Source organism: Jaculus jaculus, chromosome 7, assembly GCF_020740685.1.
Source record: "Jaculus jaculus isolate mJacJac1 chromosome 7, mJacJac1.mat.Y.cur, whole genome shotgun sequence".
Taxonomy (NCBI): Eukaryota; Metazoa; Chordata; class Mammalia; order Rodentia; family Dipodidae; genus Jaculus; species Jaculus jaculus.
Window position 1 is genome coordinate 40,985,345 of NC_059108.1, and position 15,705 is coordinate 41,001,049.

A 15,705-nucleotide genomic window follows, 5' to 3' on the forward strand; every position below is an offset into this window, starting at 1 on the left:
TGGAATTAACTCTGTAGTCTCAGGGTGGCCTTGAACTCATGGCGATCCTCCTACCTCTGCCTCCCAAGTGCTGGGATTAAAGGCGTGCGCCACCACGCCCGGCCATTTGTTTTTCTTTACTGTTGAGTATTAGTCCATTGTGTATATGTACCACATTTTCATTATCCATTCATATGTTGATGAAATCTAGTCAGGTTCTACTTCCTTGCTATTATGAAGAGAGCCACAGTAAATGTAGATGTGCAAGTCTCCCTGTAGTAATGCATGCAGTCCTTCGGTACGCCTAGGAAAGGTATAGCTGGGTATTATTTCTAACTCTTTGAGAAACTTTCATACCGATGTCCACATTTGCGCTTCCATCAGCAGTGAAGAGAAGTTCCTCTTTCCCCACACCCTCGCCAGCATTTGTTGCTGGTTTTCTTAATGAGCCATTCTGACTGGGGTGAGACGGTAGCTCAAAGTGCTTTCAATTTGCATTTTGCTAATGGCTAGGGATGTTGACACTTTTTAAAATACACTTTTTTTTAAAGGCAAAGTCTCCCTCTAGTCCAAGCTAACCTGGAGCTCACTCTATACCTCAAGTAGGATCCTCCTACTCAAGCCTCCCAAACGCTGGGATTACAGAAGTGAACCGCCACACCCAGCTTCACTTCTTAACATACTTATTGGCCACTTGGGTCTCTTCTTTTGTGAACTGCCCATCTCATGAGAACACTTGGTGATTAGTTCATAGTTCTTTATAAATTTGGGATATTAGCCCCTGGTCTGAAGTCTAGCTGGCAAAGATTTTTTTCCCCATTCTGCAGACCATCTGTTCACTTTGCTAACTGTTTCTTTAAAAGGAAAAAAAAAAAAAAGTTTATTTACTTATTTTCAAGGAGGGAGGGAGATGGGGAAAGAGAGAATGAGTGTACCAGGACCTGCCTCCTACTGCAAGTGAGCGCTAGATACATGTACTGAGGCACAGAACCTGGCCTGTCATGCTTTGCAAACAAGTGCCTTTAACCACTGAGGAATCTTCCCAGCCCTGCTGATGGTTTCTTTTGCTATGCCCAAGCTTTGTGATTTCATTAGTCCCATTTGTTAATTCCTGGGGCTATTTCCTGTGCAGGCTTTGTACATTAGCGGCATTGTGGCCCAGGCATGAGAACATAGAGAAAGGCCACCAGGAAGCCTGTGTAAGGCTGTAAGGGTGATCACACTATCTGGGCCAGTGGTCCCTTTTATGGCTTAAAAAAGAAAGAGAGAGAGGGAGGGAGGGAGGGAGGGAGGGAGGGAGGCAGGCAGGCAGGCAGGCAGGCAAGCAAGCAAGCAAGCTGGCTAGCTAGCTAGCTTTAAATAAAAGTGAAATAATGGGCTGGAGAGATGGCTTAGCAGTTAAGGTGCTTGCCTATGAAGCTTAAGGACCCAAGTTCAATTCCTCAATTCCTACATAAGCCAGATGCATAAGGTAACACATGCGTCTGGAGTTTATTTGCAGTTGCTAGAGGCCCTGGTGTGCTCACTGTCTATCTGTCTCTTTCTCTCTCCAAAATAAATAAATAAATAAAATATTTTAAGTGAAATAAGAGCTGGGCATGGTGGTATTTGCCTTTAATCCTAGCCCTCAGAAGGCTGAACTAGAAGGGTCACTGTGAGTTCAAGGCCAGCCTCGGCTACAGAGAGAGTTCCAGGTCAGTCTAGGCTAGAGTGAGACCCTACCTCAAAAAAACCACTGAAATACTAGGAATAGATGGTAAGACCCTATTGCTGAAGACTCCACATATTTGCACTGCAAGGCCACTGAGAAATCCTGCTGGAACTGAGCTGATAACCTCCTCCATGTAGACCAGCTGACAGAAAGCTGGAAGAAGCCATTCTGCATGCAGATCAGTGGGAGAAAGAGAAAACACCAGTGAAGATATTCAACAGTGGACACTGCAAACTTTATATTTTTCCAGCCAGGCCAAATGAACCGACAGGTGCAATAGTGGCATGTCATGGTGGAAACCAACTACCTTCCATTGGACTGGAGTCCAGCTCCATGGGAGGGAATACATCCCTAATACTGAAAACCTACAACAGGGTAGTCATGAGCCCCAGGGGTGTATCGTCTGTTTCTGTCTGGCTAAATGTATATACTATGCTTATCAAACTGCCCAGTAAGCACTTCTACTAATGTTCATAGCTATATATTAATGCTGCTCTCACTTTTGCTTAGAGAAGCTTCTCTTTTCAGAGGGCAGTGACCAGGGGATGACTCAGAGGCATCATGGTGCTGGGAAGAAGTGACAGGAGTGCTCAGCACTGCAATATCTCTATCACACCTTCCAAGGCTCAGGGTCCACTGCACAAGAGGTGGTGGAAAGAATGTAAGAGTCAAAGGGAGGGTAGGACTCCTTACAACGTGCTCTTCCAGACACAAAATGGCCTGAATATCCATGACCTCACAGTGCCTGACACTACCTACACAAGACCATCATAAGAGGAGCAAAAGATGATGACATCAAAATAAAAGGGAGACTGATTGAGAGGAGGGGGCATATGATGGAGAATGGAGTTTCAAAGGGGAAAGTGGGGGAGGGAGGGCATTAACATGGGATTTTTTTTATAATCATGGAAGTTGTTAATAAAAAAACTCTAATTAAAAAAATAAAATTTAAATTTAAAAAACAGTGAAATAAAAGAGAAGTATACAATGAAGTGCTAGGGATGCAGACAGTGCGAAGGCTAGACAATGTTTACGAGTAAAAGAGGACGATCACGAAATGCAAATTGCTCAGAGTCCAAAAGTGGAGCAAAAGCCAAGCATCCCGTCATACTTTGTTCATCTTGAAGAAATTCCAAAATCTAGCTTTCAACTAACTTGTCCAGACCTGTTTACTGACATACACAGAATTACAGTGGTTCTTGTTTCAATCCAAAATATGGTCCAGTGAAGAAGGGCTTCCAATCAATACTGGAATCAGCTTCCCAAACAGTTTTGGCCAGGTGTGGTAGTGCACACCTTTAATCCCAGCACTCGGCAGACAGAGATAGAAGGACTGCCATGAGTTCGAGGCCACCCTGAATATAAGTGAGACCCTACCTCAAAAAAAACGGGGGGCTGGAGAGATGACTTAGTGGTTAAGCACTTGCCTGTGAAGCCTAAGGACCCCGGTTCAAGGCTCGGTTCCCCAGGTCCCACGTTAGCCAGATGCACAAGGGGGCGCATGCATCTGGAGTTCGTTTGCAGAGGTTGGAAGCCCTGGCGCGCCCATTCTCTCTCTCTCCCTCTATCTGTCTTTCTCTCTGTGTCTGTCACTCTCAAATAAATAAATAAATAAATCTAAAAAAAAATAAATAAATAAATAGAGTTTTGAATAGCCAGCACTAAACCAGAATTGTCTTATAATCCCACCTTCACAGTAACTATGTTTTATTATTTACAGGCAACAGAAACACCTAAGTTCATGGGAGCAAAACAGTACATACTATTTTTTTTCATTTTTATTATTTGAAAGAAAAAGAGGCAGATAGAAAGGCTGGGTGCACCAGGGCCTCCAGCCACTGCAAATGAGCTCAACATGCATGTGCCACCTTGTGCATCTGGCTTATGTGGGTCCTGGGGAATTGAACCTGGGTCTTTTGGCTTTGCAGGCAGGTGTAACTACTAAACCACCTCCCCAATGCATACTACTTTTGATCCTTTACCCCAATTAAAAAAAAAATAAAGATCTAGCCGGGCGTGGTGGTGCATGCCTTTAATCCCAGCACTTGGGAGGCAGAGGTGGGAGGAGCGCCAAGAGTTCGATGCCACCCTGAGACTACAGAGTGAATTCCAGGTCAGCGTGAGCTAGGGTGAAACCCTACCTTGAAGAACCAAAAAAAGAAAAGAAAAAGAAAGAAAGAACTACACAATTTTAAAAGACTGTCGGGAGCTCATGCCATGGCTTATAAACAGCTTGGAAACAACTTAAAGAAGCATTAAGATGGTGTTTTGATGAAGTAACTGGCAAACCTGGCCTGGGCTGTGGATTACAACATCGTTTGGGACGCCATAACCCTCCCTTCAGTTACGGCCGCGTGTCTGGCGTGGCGGACAGCAAGAACTACCGCCCCAGCGCGGTGCTCTTCTGCTGCAGAACGTTTTGGCAGGCCTAACACCAACATACCTCCACTTGTTTAACTGCCATTGATAAGAAACAAAAGGCACTTGTTAATTTTGCATTTCATTTTTCTCTGTTGGCTACAGGTCTAAATTGACTTGGCTGTAACAGCTTAGCAGCAGCAGTTGGGGTACCATGAATAAATTTTGGATTCTCTCCCTTGCTTGCACATCTTGGGGTCTCTTAGCAATTTGTCAGAATGATGCTGTGGCATGAGGGAGTCTCTGTCTTTGCTTTATCCCTACTGAGCAGACCCATCCAGGAGGGGACCACGGCACTGAGTTCACTCCTTAGCATGACTACGTCCCACAAACCTGAAGCCGTAGAGCTATCCTGAAGTGGTATTTGGTTAGGCCAGTGAGGCTCTGTTTTAAAAGAGTTATTAATGACCTCATGAGGCACAAGCGATTGGTTGGTCTTTGTTGCCCAACTCCCCACAGGTGGGACACTCATACACACTTTACTCTGGGACTTTGTTCTAGAGCCAGGCCTGGTGGTGCACACCTGGAATCTCAGCTCCTTGAGAGCCGAAGGCAGGAGAATCACAAGTTCAATTCTGCCATGGCTACAGAATGAACTCAAGAGCCGCCTAGGCAATTTAGTGAGACCCTGTCTCAAAATAAAAACATTTTTTAAAATGGAGTTTAAGCTGGGCGTGGTGGCGCATGCCCTTAATCCCAGCACTTGGGAGGCAGAGGTAGGTGGATCACCGTGAGTTCGAGGCCATCCTGCAATACCATAGTGAATTCCAGGTCAGCCTGGGCTAGACTGAGACCCTACCTCTAAGAGCAAACAAACAAAAAAAAAGGAGTTCAGTGGTGGAATGCTTGCTCAGCATGTGAAAGGAAGATCTCTTCTTTTCCACCCAACATATGTTTTGGAATAAATCAATCACTTTTCACCTATATGGACATTTCCAAAGCACAAATAAACCCTGATATGATTTCAAACTTTAAGACAGGTGTGTTTTTTGGTCTTCCTGGGGTGTGGTCTCACTGTAGCCCAAGCTGACCTAGAACTCACTCTGTAGTCTAAGGCTGGCCTTGAACTCAAAACAATCCTCCTACCTCTGCCTCCCAAGTGCTGGATTAAAGGCGGGCACCACCACTCCCAACCAAGACAGGTATTTTTGTGTGTGCGTGGTATGCGCAGATGCATGCATCCTCCCTCAACTGAGCACATGAGTGCAGATCCTCCTCCATCAGTTTTTCACTCTATGTTCCTAAGCTGGGAGTCTCTCACGAAGCCTCAAACTATAATATTTTGGGTTAAGGTCAGCTGACCAGCAAGACCCAGAGCTTCTCTGGTTTTCATCCTAAGGACAGGGATCACAGGCATGATGGCCACATCCAGCCATGCCACGTGTGCTGGGGTGGAATGCAAGTTCTCGAGCACAGCCTCTGCTCTTACCCACCGCGCCACCTCCCCAACCCAAAGACAGTGCTCTGCGGGGCTAATGGCAAGCCAGGGCCCCACACGTGCTGGGCAAGCACTGTGCCACTGAGCAAGACCCTCAAGTCTCCCACTTCTAATCTAAACAACACAGAGTGCTTTGACTAGGGAAAATAAATGAAAGTACCATTTCTATCCTAGAACAGAAAAGAAGTACATAAAATGACCGTCCATGCCGGGCGTGGTGGTGCACGCCTTTAATCCCAGCACTCGGGAGGCAGAGGTAGGAGGATTGCCGTGAGTTCGAGGCCACCCTGAGACTCCATAGTGAATTCCAGGTCAGCCTGGGCTGGAGTAAGACCCTACCTCGAAAAACCAAAAAAAAAAAAAAATGACCGTCCTGACAGATGTATGGTAATGGGGGGGGGGGGGTCAGGGAGGGGAAGGAACTGAGGCAGGAGATTCATGTGTTTGAGGCCGCCCTAAACTGCAAATTGAGTTCCAGGCCAACCAGGCCTCCACAGAGAAAGAACCCGAATCTCCAAGAAAGAGTTTTTTATGACCTCCAAGGAGGAAGAAGGAAGATACTGTTTTTTTAAAAAAAGAAAAAACAACCATGTATTAAGTACTTGCTATGTGCCAGCCACTGTTCAGAGCGCTTGACATGCATTAACTTGCTCATTTGCACAACTATGTAATAATCGCATTTTCTGGATGAGGAAACTGTGGCACAAAGTGGTTAACAACTTACCAGGCTGACATAGCTAATGTCACAGTAAGTAGAAGACCAGAGGTTTAAACTCGCATTGATTGAGAAACCATGCTCCGGATAAACTGCTTTCGAAGGGAAGTGTAATTTCAGACCCAACAACTGAAAATATAGTTGTCTTCTAAGATGACCCTGGCCCCAGTGCCCCAGGCCCTTGGCACAGTCACTGCTGATTCTCTGATGAAGAGAAAAATCTGAGAGACAGGACACAGCTTGACCCCAGAGAGCAGCAACTCTATGAAAATTAACATCATGGGGTGGGGGGCTGGAAAGATGGCTTAGCGGTTAAGTGCTTGCCTGTGAAACCTTATGTCCCTGGTTCAATTCCCCAGGATCCACATTAGCCAGATATACAAGGGGGCACACACGTCTGGAGTTCGTTTGCAGTGGCTGGAAGCCCCGGCGCACTCATTCTCTCTCTCTCTCTGCCTCTTTTTTTCTCTGTCTGTCGCTCTCAAATAAATAAATAAAAATAAATTTTTTTTAATTTTTTTTAATTTATTTATTTGAGAGTGACAGACACAGAGAGAAAGACAGATGGAGGAAGAGAGAGAGAATGGGTGCGCCAGGGCTTCCAGCCACTGCAAACGAACTCCAGACACGTGCGCCCCCTTGTGCATCTGGCTAACGTGGGACCTGGGGAACCGAGCCTCGAACTGGGGTCCTTAGGCTTCACAGGCAAGCGCTTAACCGCTAAGCCATCTCTCCAGCCCAATAATAAATTTTTTTTTTTTTTAAGATTCAAAATTAACATCATGGGGCTGAGGAGAGGGCTCAGCAGTTAAAAGTTCTTGTTTGAAAAGCCTGAAGGTCTGGGTTTGATTCCCCAGTGCCCATATAAAACCAGATATACAATATGAAACACACATCTAAAGATCATCTGCACTGGCAAGAGACCCTGACTCACATGTGTGTGTACACGCACTCTCTCTCACTCTCTCTAATAAATAATTTTTTTAAAAACATTTTTCATTTTATTTATTTATTTAAGAGACAGACAAGAGACTGGTGCACCAGGGCCACTAGCCACTGCAAACGAACTCCAGATGCATGTGCCACCTTGTGCATCTGGCTTTATGTGGGTCCTAGGGAATTGAACCCAGGTCTTTTAGGCTTTGCAGGTAAGTGCCTTAACCACTAAGCCATCTCTACAGCCCTAAATATTTTTTTAAAGAAAAATAACATCATATGACATGTTTGACTTTGGCAAACTGAGAAAACCTTGAAGAGCAAATTTTAAGAAGAGACCAGCCCTGCTCAACTTATTTGATATAAAGAAACAATTGACTTTTACCATGCTTATATTAAAAGCTGCAAATATTTGCACAATACAAAAATTTAACATGTTAAATTTTAAAGCATTTTTGGAATGGTGAGCTCTGGAAGGAAATGAAGTATTTTCCCCTCCTACCTTATTCTCCACTATACTTTTTTTTTTTTGAGACAGGCTCTCATGTGGCCCAGGCTGGCCTCTTAATTCCCTATGTAGCCAAGGATGACCTTGAATTTCTGATCCTCCTGTCTTGACTTCCTGAGTACAAACATCACAGGCATGTACCACCAGGCCCAGCTTATGCAGTGCTAGGGACTGAACCCAAGGCTTCATACGTGCTAGGCAAATGCGACCAGCTGAGCTGCATTTCCATCCCTACATTGATTCTGGGGTGAAGAAGGTGCATACGTATATTTGACATAAGGAGTAGAGTAGCCCTCCCTTGCACTGGGTGGAAGGGATGACCTACTTCAAGACACCCAAGGGATGTCGAAGCTTGTGAATTGGTAGCCTGGGGAGATGGCTCAGTGGTTAAAGGTGCTTGTTCATAAAGCATGCTTAGACCGGGTTCAATTCCCCAGCCATCTACATAGAGCTGGACAGACATTCAATTGCAGCAGCAAAGACCCTAGCACACCCGTACAGCTGCATGCAAATAAATAAATAATATTACAGATAGTGCTAATATGTGGATGCAAGCAAGTGTGGATTGAAAATTTTGGAGGAAAAAAGGTACATGTACACAAAATAAGAGAGCTTTTTTCTTTGTCACAATTCCCTAACAAAATAGTATACCAACTGTTCACATGGTATTAGATACTGTAAGTAAGTAGTCTAAGGATGACTTAAAGTATACAGGAGGAAGTATATGGTGGTACTTCCTTTAATCCCAGCATTTGAGAAGCCGAGGCAGAAGGATGGCCAGGTCCAATTCTACATAGTGAGAACATGAATTTAAAAATAATGAAAGATCCAGGCATAGTAGAGCTGAGGGAGGAGAATCACTTGGGCTCAGGAGTTCCAGACTAGCCTGAACAAAATACAAATACCCCATCTAAGAAATACCATAAAAGGGCTGGAGAGATGGCTTAGCAATTAGGGCGCCTGCCTGCAAAGCCAGAGGACCCAGGCTCAACTCCCAGGACCCATGTCAGCCAGATGCACAAGGAGAGGGACACATCTGGAGTGAGTCTGCAGTGGCTGGAGGCCCTGGCATGCCCATTCTCTATCTTTCTTTCTCTCTCTCTCTCTGCCTATTTCTGTATCTCTCAAATAAATAAAAATACAATAATAAACATTAAATAAATAAAGTATATGGGAAGGTATACATAGATTACATGCAAATATGATGCCATTTTACACAAGGGACCTGAGCATCTGTGGATCTGGTACCCACTGTGGTCCTGAGACCCATCCCCATGGATACCAAAGGACAACTGTGCTGAGTTTCTACTTTGTGCCCATCAGTGAAATGAGCTTTTACATTTAACATAAAACCTTTTGGGCTGGGAAGATGGTTCAGCTGTTAAAGGCACTTGCTTGCAAAGCCTGATAACTCAGGTTCAATTCCCCAGTACACAAATAAACCAGATGCACAAAGTGGCACATCTGTCTGGATTTCATATCCAGTGGCAGGAGGCCCTGGTTCACCCATTCTTTCTTTCTATTAATCAATCTATCTCTCTAATAAATAAAAAGATTGCTTACTGGTTAAGGTGCTTGCCTAAAAACCAAAAGACCCAGGTTCAACTCCCCAGGACCCATGTAAGCCAGATGCACAAGGGGCACATGCATCTGGAGTTTGTTTGCAGTGGCTTCAGGCCCTGAAGCACCCATCCTCTCTCTCTCCCTACCTCCCTATTTCTATATCTCTCTCTCAAATAAATAAAAATAAAATATTTTATTTATTCATTTGCAAGGAGAGATAATGAGCACACCAGGCCTCTAGCCACTACAAACAAACTTCAGATTCATGCACTACTTTGCACATCTGGCTTCACGTGCGAACTGAAGAATCGAACCCAGGTCATTAAGCATTGCAAGCAAGAGCCTTAACCACTGAGCCATCTCCCTGGCTCCAATAAAAATATTTTTAAAAACCTTTTTAAGGCCATTTGTGGTGGTGCACACCTTTAACCCCAGCACTAGGAAGGCAGAGGTAGAAGGATCACCACCCTGAGACTACATAGTGAATTCCAGATCAGCCTGGGCAACAGTGAAACCTTACCTCAAACAACAACAACAACAACAACAAAAAACACTTGTAACATAAAAACTTTCATTTGTAAGAGTTCTACAGGTTCATGGGTTACTCCACATTACAAATAAGGAAATTGATACTCAGAAAGGTAATTTTCCCAAAGGCATTTTATCTGACCTAAAATCCTGCAATAGTAATCATATGCACCCATCAAGTAAGTGTGGCCACCTGATTGTCCCACCTTAGGGACAAAGGCCCTACACTGTAAGAGCTCAGCATTCCCTATGACTTCCACCACCTGCAAGTCCTGTCCTATAGCCAATGGACATGGTTAGGTAGCTCACAAAGGCCAAAAATCTAAATGAGGTACAGAGTCCAAACAGGTACATTCTCTCTGGGCTAAATGGAGTATTGGTAAAGATGAACCAACTCAAAGCATCCCACTGGCAGGCCAGTAAGTTTGGTTTTCAGAACATTTCTTAGTACAAAGTTCATCATAGTTCTGAAGGAAAGAATGAAGTCCTTCAAGACTGACCTAAAATACAGATACTTGAGGCAAAGCTCTGATGTTCAGTCTTGGTCTAAAATGTATAAATTCCCTCCAGTTGTGTAGTGTTATATTTTGATAAGCATGAGGTGATGGGACTGAGGTGGGGAAGGTTAAGAAAAGTACTTCCAGACAGGCTGGTGGCGCACACCATTAATCCCAGCACTTGGGAGGCAAAGGTAGGAGGATATCTGAGAGTTCCAGGCCAGCCTGAGACCACCTAATGAATTCCAGGTCAGCCTGGGCTAGAGTGAGCCCCTATCTCAGAATAAAAGAAGGAGAAGTATGAGGAAGAAGAGAAAGAGGAGGAGGGGAAGGAGAAGAAGAGGAAGAAGGAGGGAGAGACAAATGGAAGAAGAGGAAGAAGGAGAAGAGAAAAATACTTCCATATTAAATACTTCTTTTCATTTATTTATTTTTTGGGGTTTGTTTGTTTGTTGAGGTAGGGTCTTGCTCTAGCCCAGGCTGACCTGGAATTCAGGCTGGCCTCTAACTCACAGCGATCCTCCTACTTCTGCCTCCCAAGTGCTGGGATTAAAGGTGTGTACCATCATACCTAGCAGTTTTTTGTTTTTGTTTTTGTTTTCTTTTGAGACAGCGTCTAATGTAACCCAGGCTCAAACTCACTACATAGTGAGGGATGGCTTCAAACTATTAATCCTCCTGCCTCTACTTTCTGAGTACAGAGTGGATCACCACACCCAGCTTTCAGCATGCTAGATAAACACTCTACCAACTGAGCTACATCCCCAGGCTGAATACCTTTCATTAAATAATTCACTTTGTGATAAATTTTAATCTGTAATTGGACACAGTAAGTATGTGCTATTACAAGGCATTACCGCTATGAATGATAGAGAAAATTGAGTGTCTTCTCAGTATTCCTTTCCTCACAGAGACTCAGACCACCCCGAACCACCAGTGCTTCTCTGAATGTACTGGGCTCTTTTTAGTTTATTATTTTGTTTGTTTTCAAGATAGGGTCTCCTCCAGCCCAGGCTGACCTGGCACTCACTCGAATTCATGGTGATCCCCCTACCTCTGCCTCCCAAGAACTGGGACTAAAGGCGTGTACCAACCATCACGCCTGGCCCATACTTAGCTCTTCTGAGAGGTGGCTGTCTATGCTCACGGTAGCACGTCTGATGAAAACTTGTGCTCCCCTTATTTTCTGTCTGACCAAGCCACTCCATATGTCCTCCTCCAGGCACCTCCCGGGATGCCCTCCTCTGCACGGGCATCTCCCACGGCATTTACCCCACAGTCTGCAAAGGAGTCAGCCTGCTCTGACTCACAAGCCTCCCATTCTGTTGGGTTTTGTTGTTGATGCTGTTTTATGAGAGCAGGTCTGGATGTGTAGAGAGGGGTCTTCCAGCAGTCCGGAGGTAGAGGCAAGCAGGTGGAGAGTTTAAGGGCAACCTGGGCTACATAGAAACAGGTGCTATCTTTAAAAAGAAATGATGCAGGGGCTGGAGAGATGGCTTAGGGGGTAAGCACTTGCCTGTGAAGCCTAAGGATCCCAGTTCAAGGCTCGATTCCCCAGGATCCACGTAAGTCAGATGCACAAGGTGGTACATGCATTTGGAGTTCATTTGCAGTGGCTGGAGGCCCTGGCATGCCCATTTTCTCTCTGCCTCTTTCTCTCTGTGTCTGTCGCTCTCAAATAAACTTTTTAAAAAAAGATGCAGAGCTGGGCAGGGTGGCACACACCTTTAATTCCAGCACTTGGGAGACAGAGGCAGGAGGAGCCCAGTGAGTTCAAGGCCAGCCTGGGTTAGAGGGAGACCCTACTTTGAAAGGCCATAAACAAATAATGCCTTAGCTGGCCCAGAATTCCTGGGTTCAAGCCATCCTCCTTCCTCAGACTCCCAAGTACCTGAGTCTACAGGCGGCCCCCCCTCACCATCTTCCCCCCCTTCACCACGGTGGTCAGTTTTACTGGTTTATTTTATTTTCTTAATTTAGTTGAGAGAGACAAAAAGAAAGAGGCAGAGAGAGTGAGTGTAAAGATTCCTACGCTTCCAGATAGTCTGCCTCCTCTCAAGGTCCAACAGTTATCACCCCCTCCCCCCAGTGCTGAGTGTTGAACCCACAGCCTCACACAGGCCAGGCCAGGCTATACCCCTGAACTACAGCACTAGTCCCTAGTTATCACCGACTCTACTGCGGGCATTTACCCTCCGGTCTCAGTTCCTTTGCCCTTCGCTCTCCTCCTGTTCTCCCTAGCACTTCACCGCACAGACTCAGCCTAAAGTCTCCAGCCAAAATACAGCCAACGTGGGTGAACCTAAGTCCCAGACACTGGTGCCTGGTCTGACCCAGAGCTGCAAGAAGCAGGTCTGCTCCGTGACCAGCACCCCGCGACACTTCCGCAGGCTGGATGGACCTGGCGGTGTTCCCCGCTCGGAGACAAAATATACCCGCGGACTGGACGATCCCCGCGGTGTCCCCCGCTCCGAGAGGAGGGGTGCCCAGGCTGGACGGTCCCCGCGGCGTCCCCCGCTCCGAGAGGTGGGGTGCCCAGGCTGGACGGTCCCTGCGGCGTCCCCCGCTCCGAGAGGTGGGGTGCCCAGGCTGGACGGTCCCCGCGGCGTCTCCCGCTCCGAGAGGTGGGGTGCCCAGGCTGGACGGTCCCCACGGCGTCCCCCGCTCCGAGAGGTAGGGTGCCCAGGCTGGACGGTCCCCGCGGCGTTCCCCGCTCCGAGAGGAGGGGTGCCCAGGCTGGACGGTCCCCGCGGCGTTCCCCGTTCGGGGAGGAGGGGTGCCCCCGTGTCAGGCAGAGCGCAGGGCAGGAGCGCGGCGCGGGGCGCTTACCTGGCCTGGCAGAGGGGCGCGGAGGGCGGGTGCGGGACGAACACCGCACACGTGGCGGGCGGGGGCTGCGGCTTCTTCTTGGAGCGCCAGAGGTGGAAGGTGGGGTGCTTCTTGTGGGCCTTGGAAGGACTGGACTCCCTGGGCTCGCCCTGCGGCGCTGCCGACTGCGGCATCTTCTCGGACGCCGTCCTCTCTGCGCCCAGCCCCGTGGAGTGAGGGACCTGCGCTCCTGCCCGTCCGCCCCGGAGCGCCGTCGGGCCCGCCCCCTCGTGCGGGGCACGGCCGGGGGTCGAAGGACCGGGACCCTGCGAGCGCGTCACTGCGCCCCCTCGCGGCGCGGCCGCCCAGCGCGGGTCCTGTGAGCGCGCGCGCTGCGAGCAGCAGGTAGAGCCGCCGCGCCCCGGCCAGCGACACCTACTGGACGTTCCCAGAACTGCGTCTCCTGACTCCGAGCGCAGGAGCGCGGTTGCAGTTCAACTATCTTGTGGACCACCAGCGAAGTTGTTCACCTATGTCAGGCTGCCTGGTAAGTGGCTGCTTAGCCACCAACTCCACCTGGAGAAGGATCCAGGCACATCCCTTGGCTAGGCTGCCGGGCAATTGAAACTCATTCACGCTGGCCTTTTGGTGGCCTGGGCAATGTCATGTGCAAGGTGGTTTCTGTTCTCATTTGTAAACACGGTACCAGGTCCTCTCCTCTGTCCTTAAGAGTCTGAATAATTAATGTGGACTCGCATCTCACAAAGCATCAAGGGATTAAAAGAAAAAAAAAAAAAACAGAAGGCGGGGGCGCTGCGGAGATGGTTCAAGGTTTAAGGCGTTTACCTGCAAAGCTGAACAACCCCGGATGATTCCCCAGGACCCATGTAAAGCCAGATGCACAAGGTGTGCATGCATCTGGAGTTAGTTTGCAGTGGCTGGAGTTCCTGGTGTGCCCATTCTCTGTATGTCTCCCCCCCCCCTTGTAAATAAATAAATAAAAATATTTTTTAAAAACCCAGAAGGCATTAGTCATGCTTCCCCAGTTACCAAAAACCTCCATAGATCCACCACGGTGAGTTAAATGTCAGTGCCACAGCTTTTGAGTCACTAGCTTTACTTTCTTTACTTAGGCCCCACAGGTGAAACTAAATAGCAAAGACAGCTAATATCGAAATAAAGAAGGTGCATGAAGAATTAATTGAGACATCATTAGCATATACAGAGTTCAAGACCACTGCTTCAACACTGAACACAGTAGCTGTAAGGTCTTTCCTTTTCTTCTCAGAAGATCCAGCTCACCCATCCATTCTCACTTATTTATTCCAAGAATATTCATTTTCATTTAATTATTATCCTTACATTAGTATAGAAATACAACCTACATATGGTTAAAAAAACAAAAAGACGGGCTGGAGAGATGGCTTAGTGGTTAAGCACTTGTCTGTGAAGACTAAAAACCGTGGTTCAAGGCTTGATTCCCCAGGACCCACGTAACCAGATACACAAGGTGGCACATGAATCTGGAATTCCTTTGCAGTGGCTGGAGGCTGTGGTGCACCCATTCTCTCTCTGTGTATCTGCCTCTTTCTCTCTCTGTCTGTCGCTCTCAAATAAATAAATAAAAATAAAACAAAAAAAAATTAAAAAAGAAAAGAGTCAGTGTGGTGGTGTACTTCTTTAATCCCAGCACTTGGAAGGCAGAGATAGGAGGATCACCATGAGTTTGAGGCCACTATGAGACTACATAGTGAATTTCAGGTCAGCCTGGGCTAGAGTGAGACCCTAGTTCAAAAAAACAAAAAGACAAAAATCATGAGTACAGGACTAGAGAGTTGGCTCAATGGTTAAGGTTCTTGCCTGCAAAGCCTAAGAACCCAGGTTCGATTCCCCAGGACCCAGATTAAGCCAGATGCAAAAAGTGAATCATGTATCTGGAGTTTGTTTGCAGTGACTAGAGGCCCCAGTGACTAGAGACCCTGGCACACTCAGCCTCTCTCTCTTCCTTTCTCCTTGGAAATAAATAAATAAAACACTTTTTAAAAATCATAAGTGCAGAGCTCATATTTTTACTTGTTTGGTCAGGAATGTAAAATGTTTTAAATGAAAGCCAAGTGACACTGTCCTAGTAAGCCTTCTGCATGAGGCTTATAAAATACCACTGTGAAATGTAAACTATCTCCAAACCTCCAGAATTTGCTCTCCTAACCAGGTATGGTGGCACACACCTATTATCCCAGCACTTGGGAAGTGGAGGTAAAAAGAACAGTTGTTCAGGGTCGTCCTTGGCTACATCACAAGTTTGAGGCAGCCTAGGCTATATGAGACCTTGTCTCAAAAAGCAAAGACTGAGCAGATGGCTCAGTGGTTAAGGTGCCTGCTTGCAAAACCTAACAACCCAGGTTCAGTCCCCAGTACCCACATAAAGCCAGATGCACAAGGTGGCACATACATCTGGAGTTCAGAGGCCCTGGCGTACTCATACTCAATCCCTCTCTCCCTCTCTTGCTATCCTTGCAAACAAATAAAAATATTTTTTAAAGGGGTGGAAAGATGGCTTAGCAGGTAAAGTGCTTGCCTGCCAAGCTTAAGGACCCATGTTCG

At 46.7% G+C, this 15,705-nt stretch overlaps 1 protein-coding gene across 1 annotated transcript in view; it reads right to left on the minus strand.

Moving 5' to 3' along the window:
- Positions 1-13,295, minus strand: part of Crybg1 (crystallin beta-gamma domain containing 1) — a 260,270-nt gene extending 246,975 nt beyond the window's left edge. Inside the window, exon 1 of the mRNA XM_045154300.1 lies at positions 13,123-13,295. Coding sequence (XP_045010235.1) covers positions 13,123-13,295 — 173 coding nt within the window. The remainder of the gene's footprint in view (positions 1-13,122) is intronic.
- Between the last annotated feature and the right edge of the window lie 2,410 nt (positions 13,296-15,705).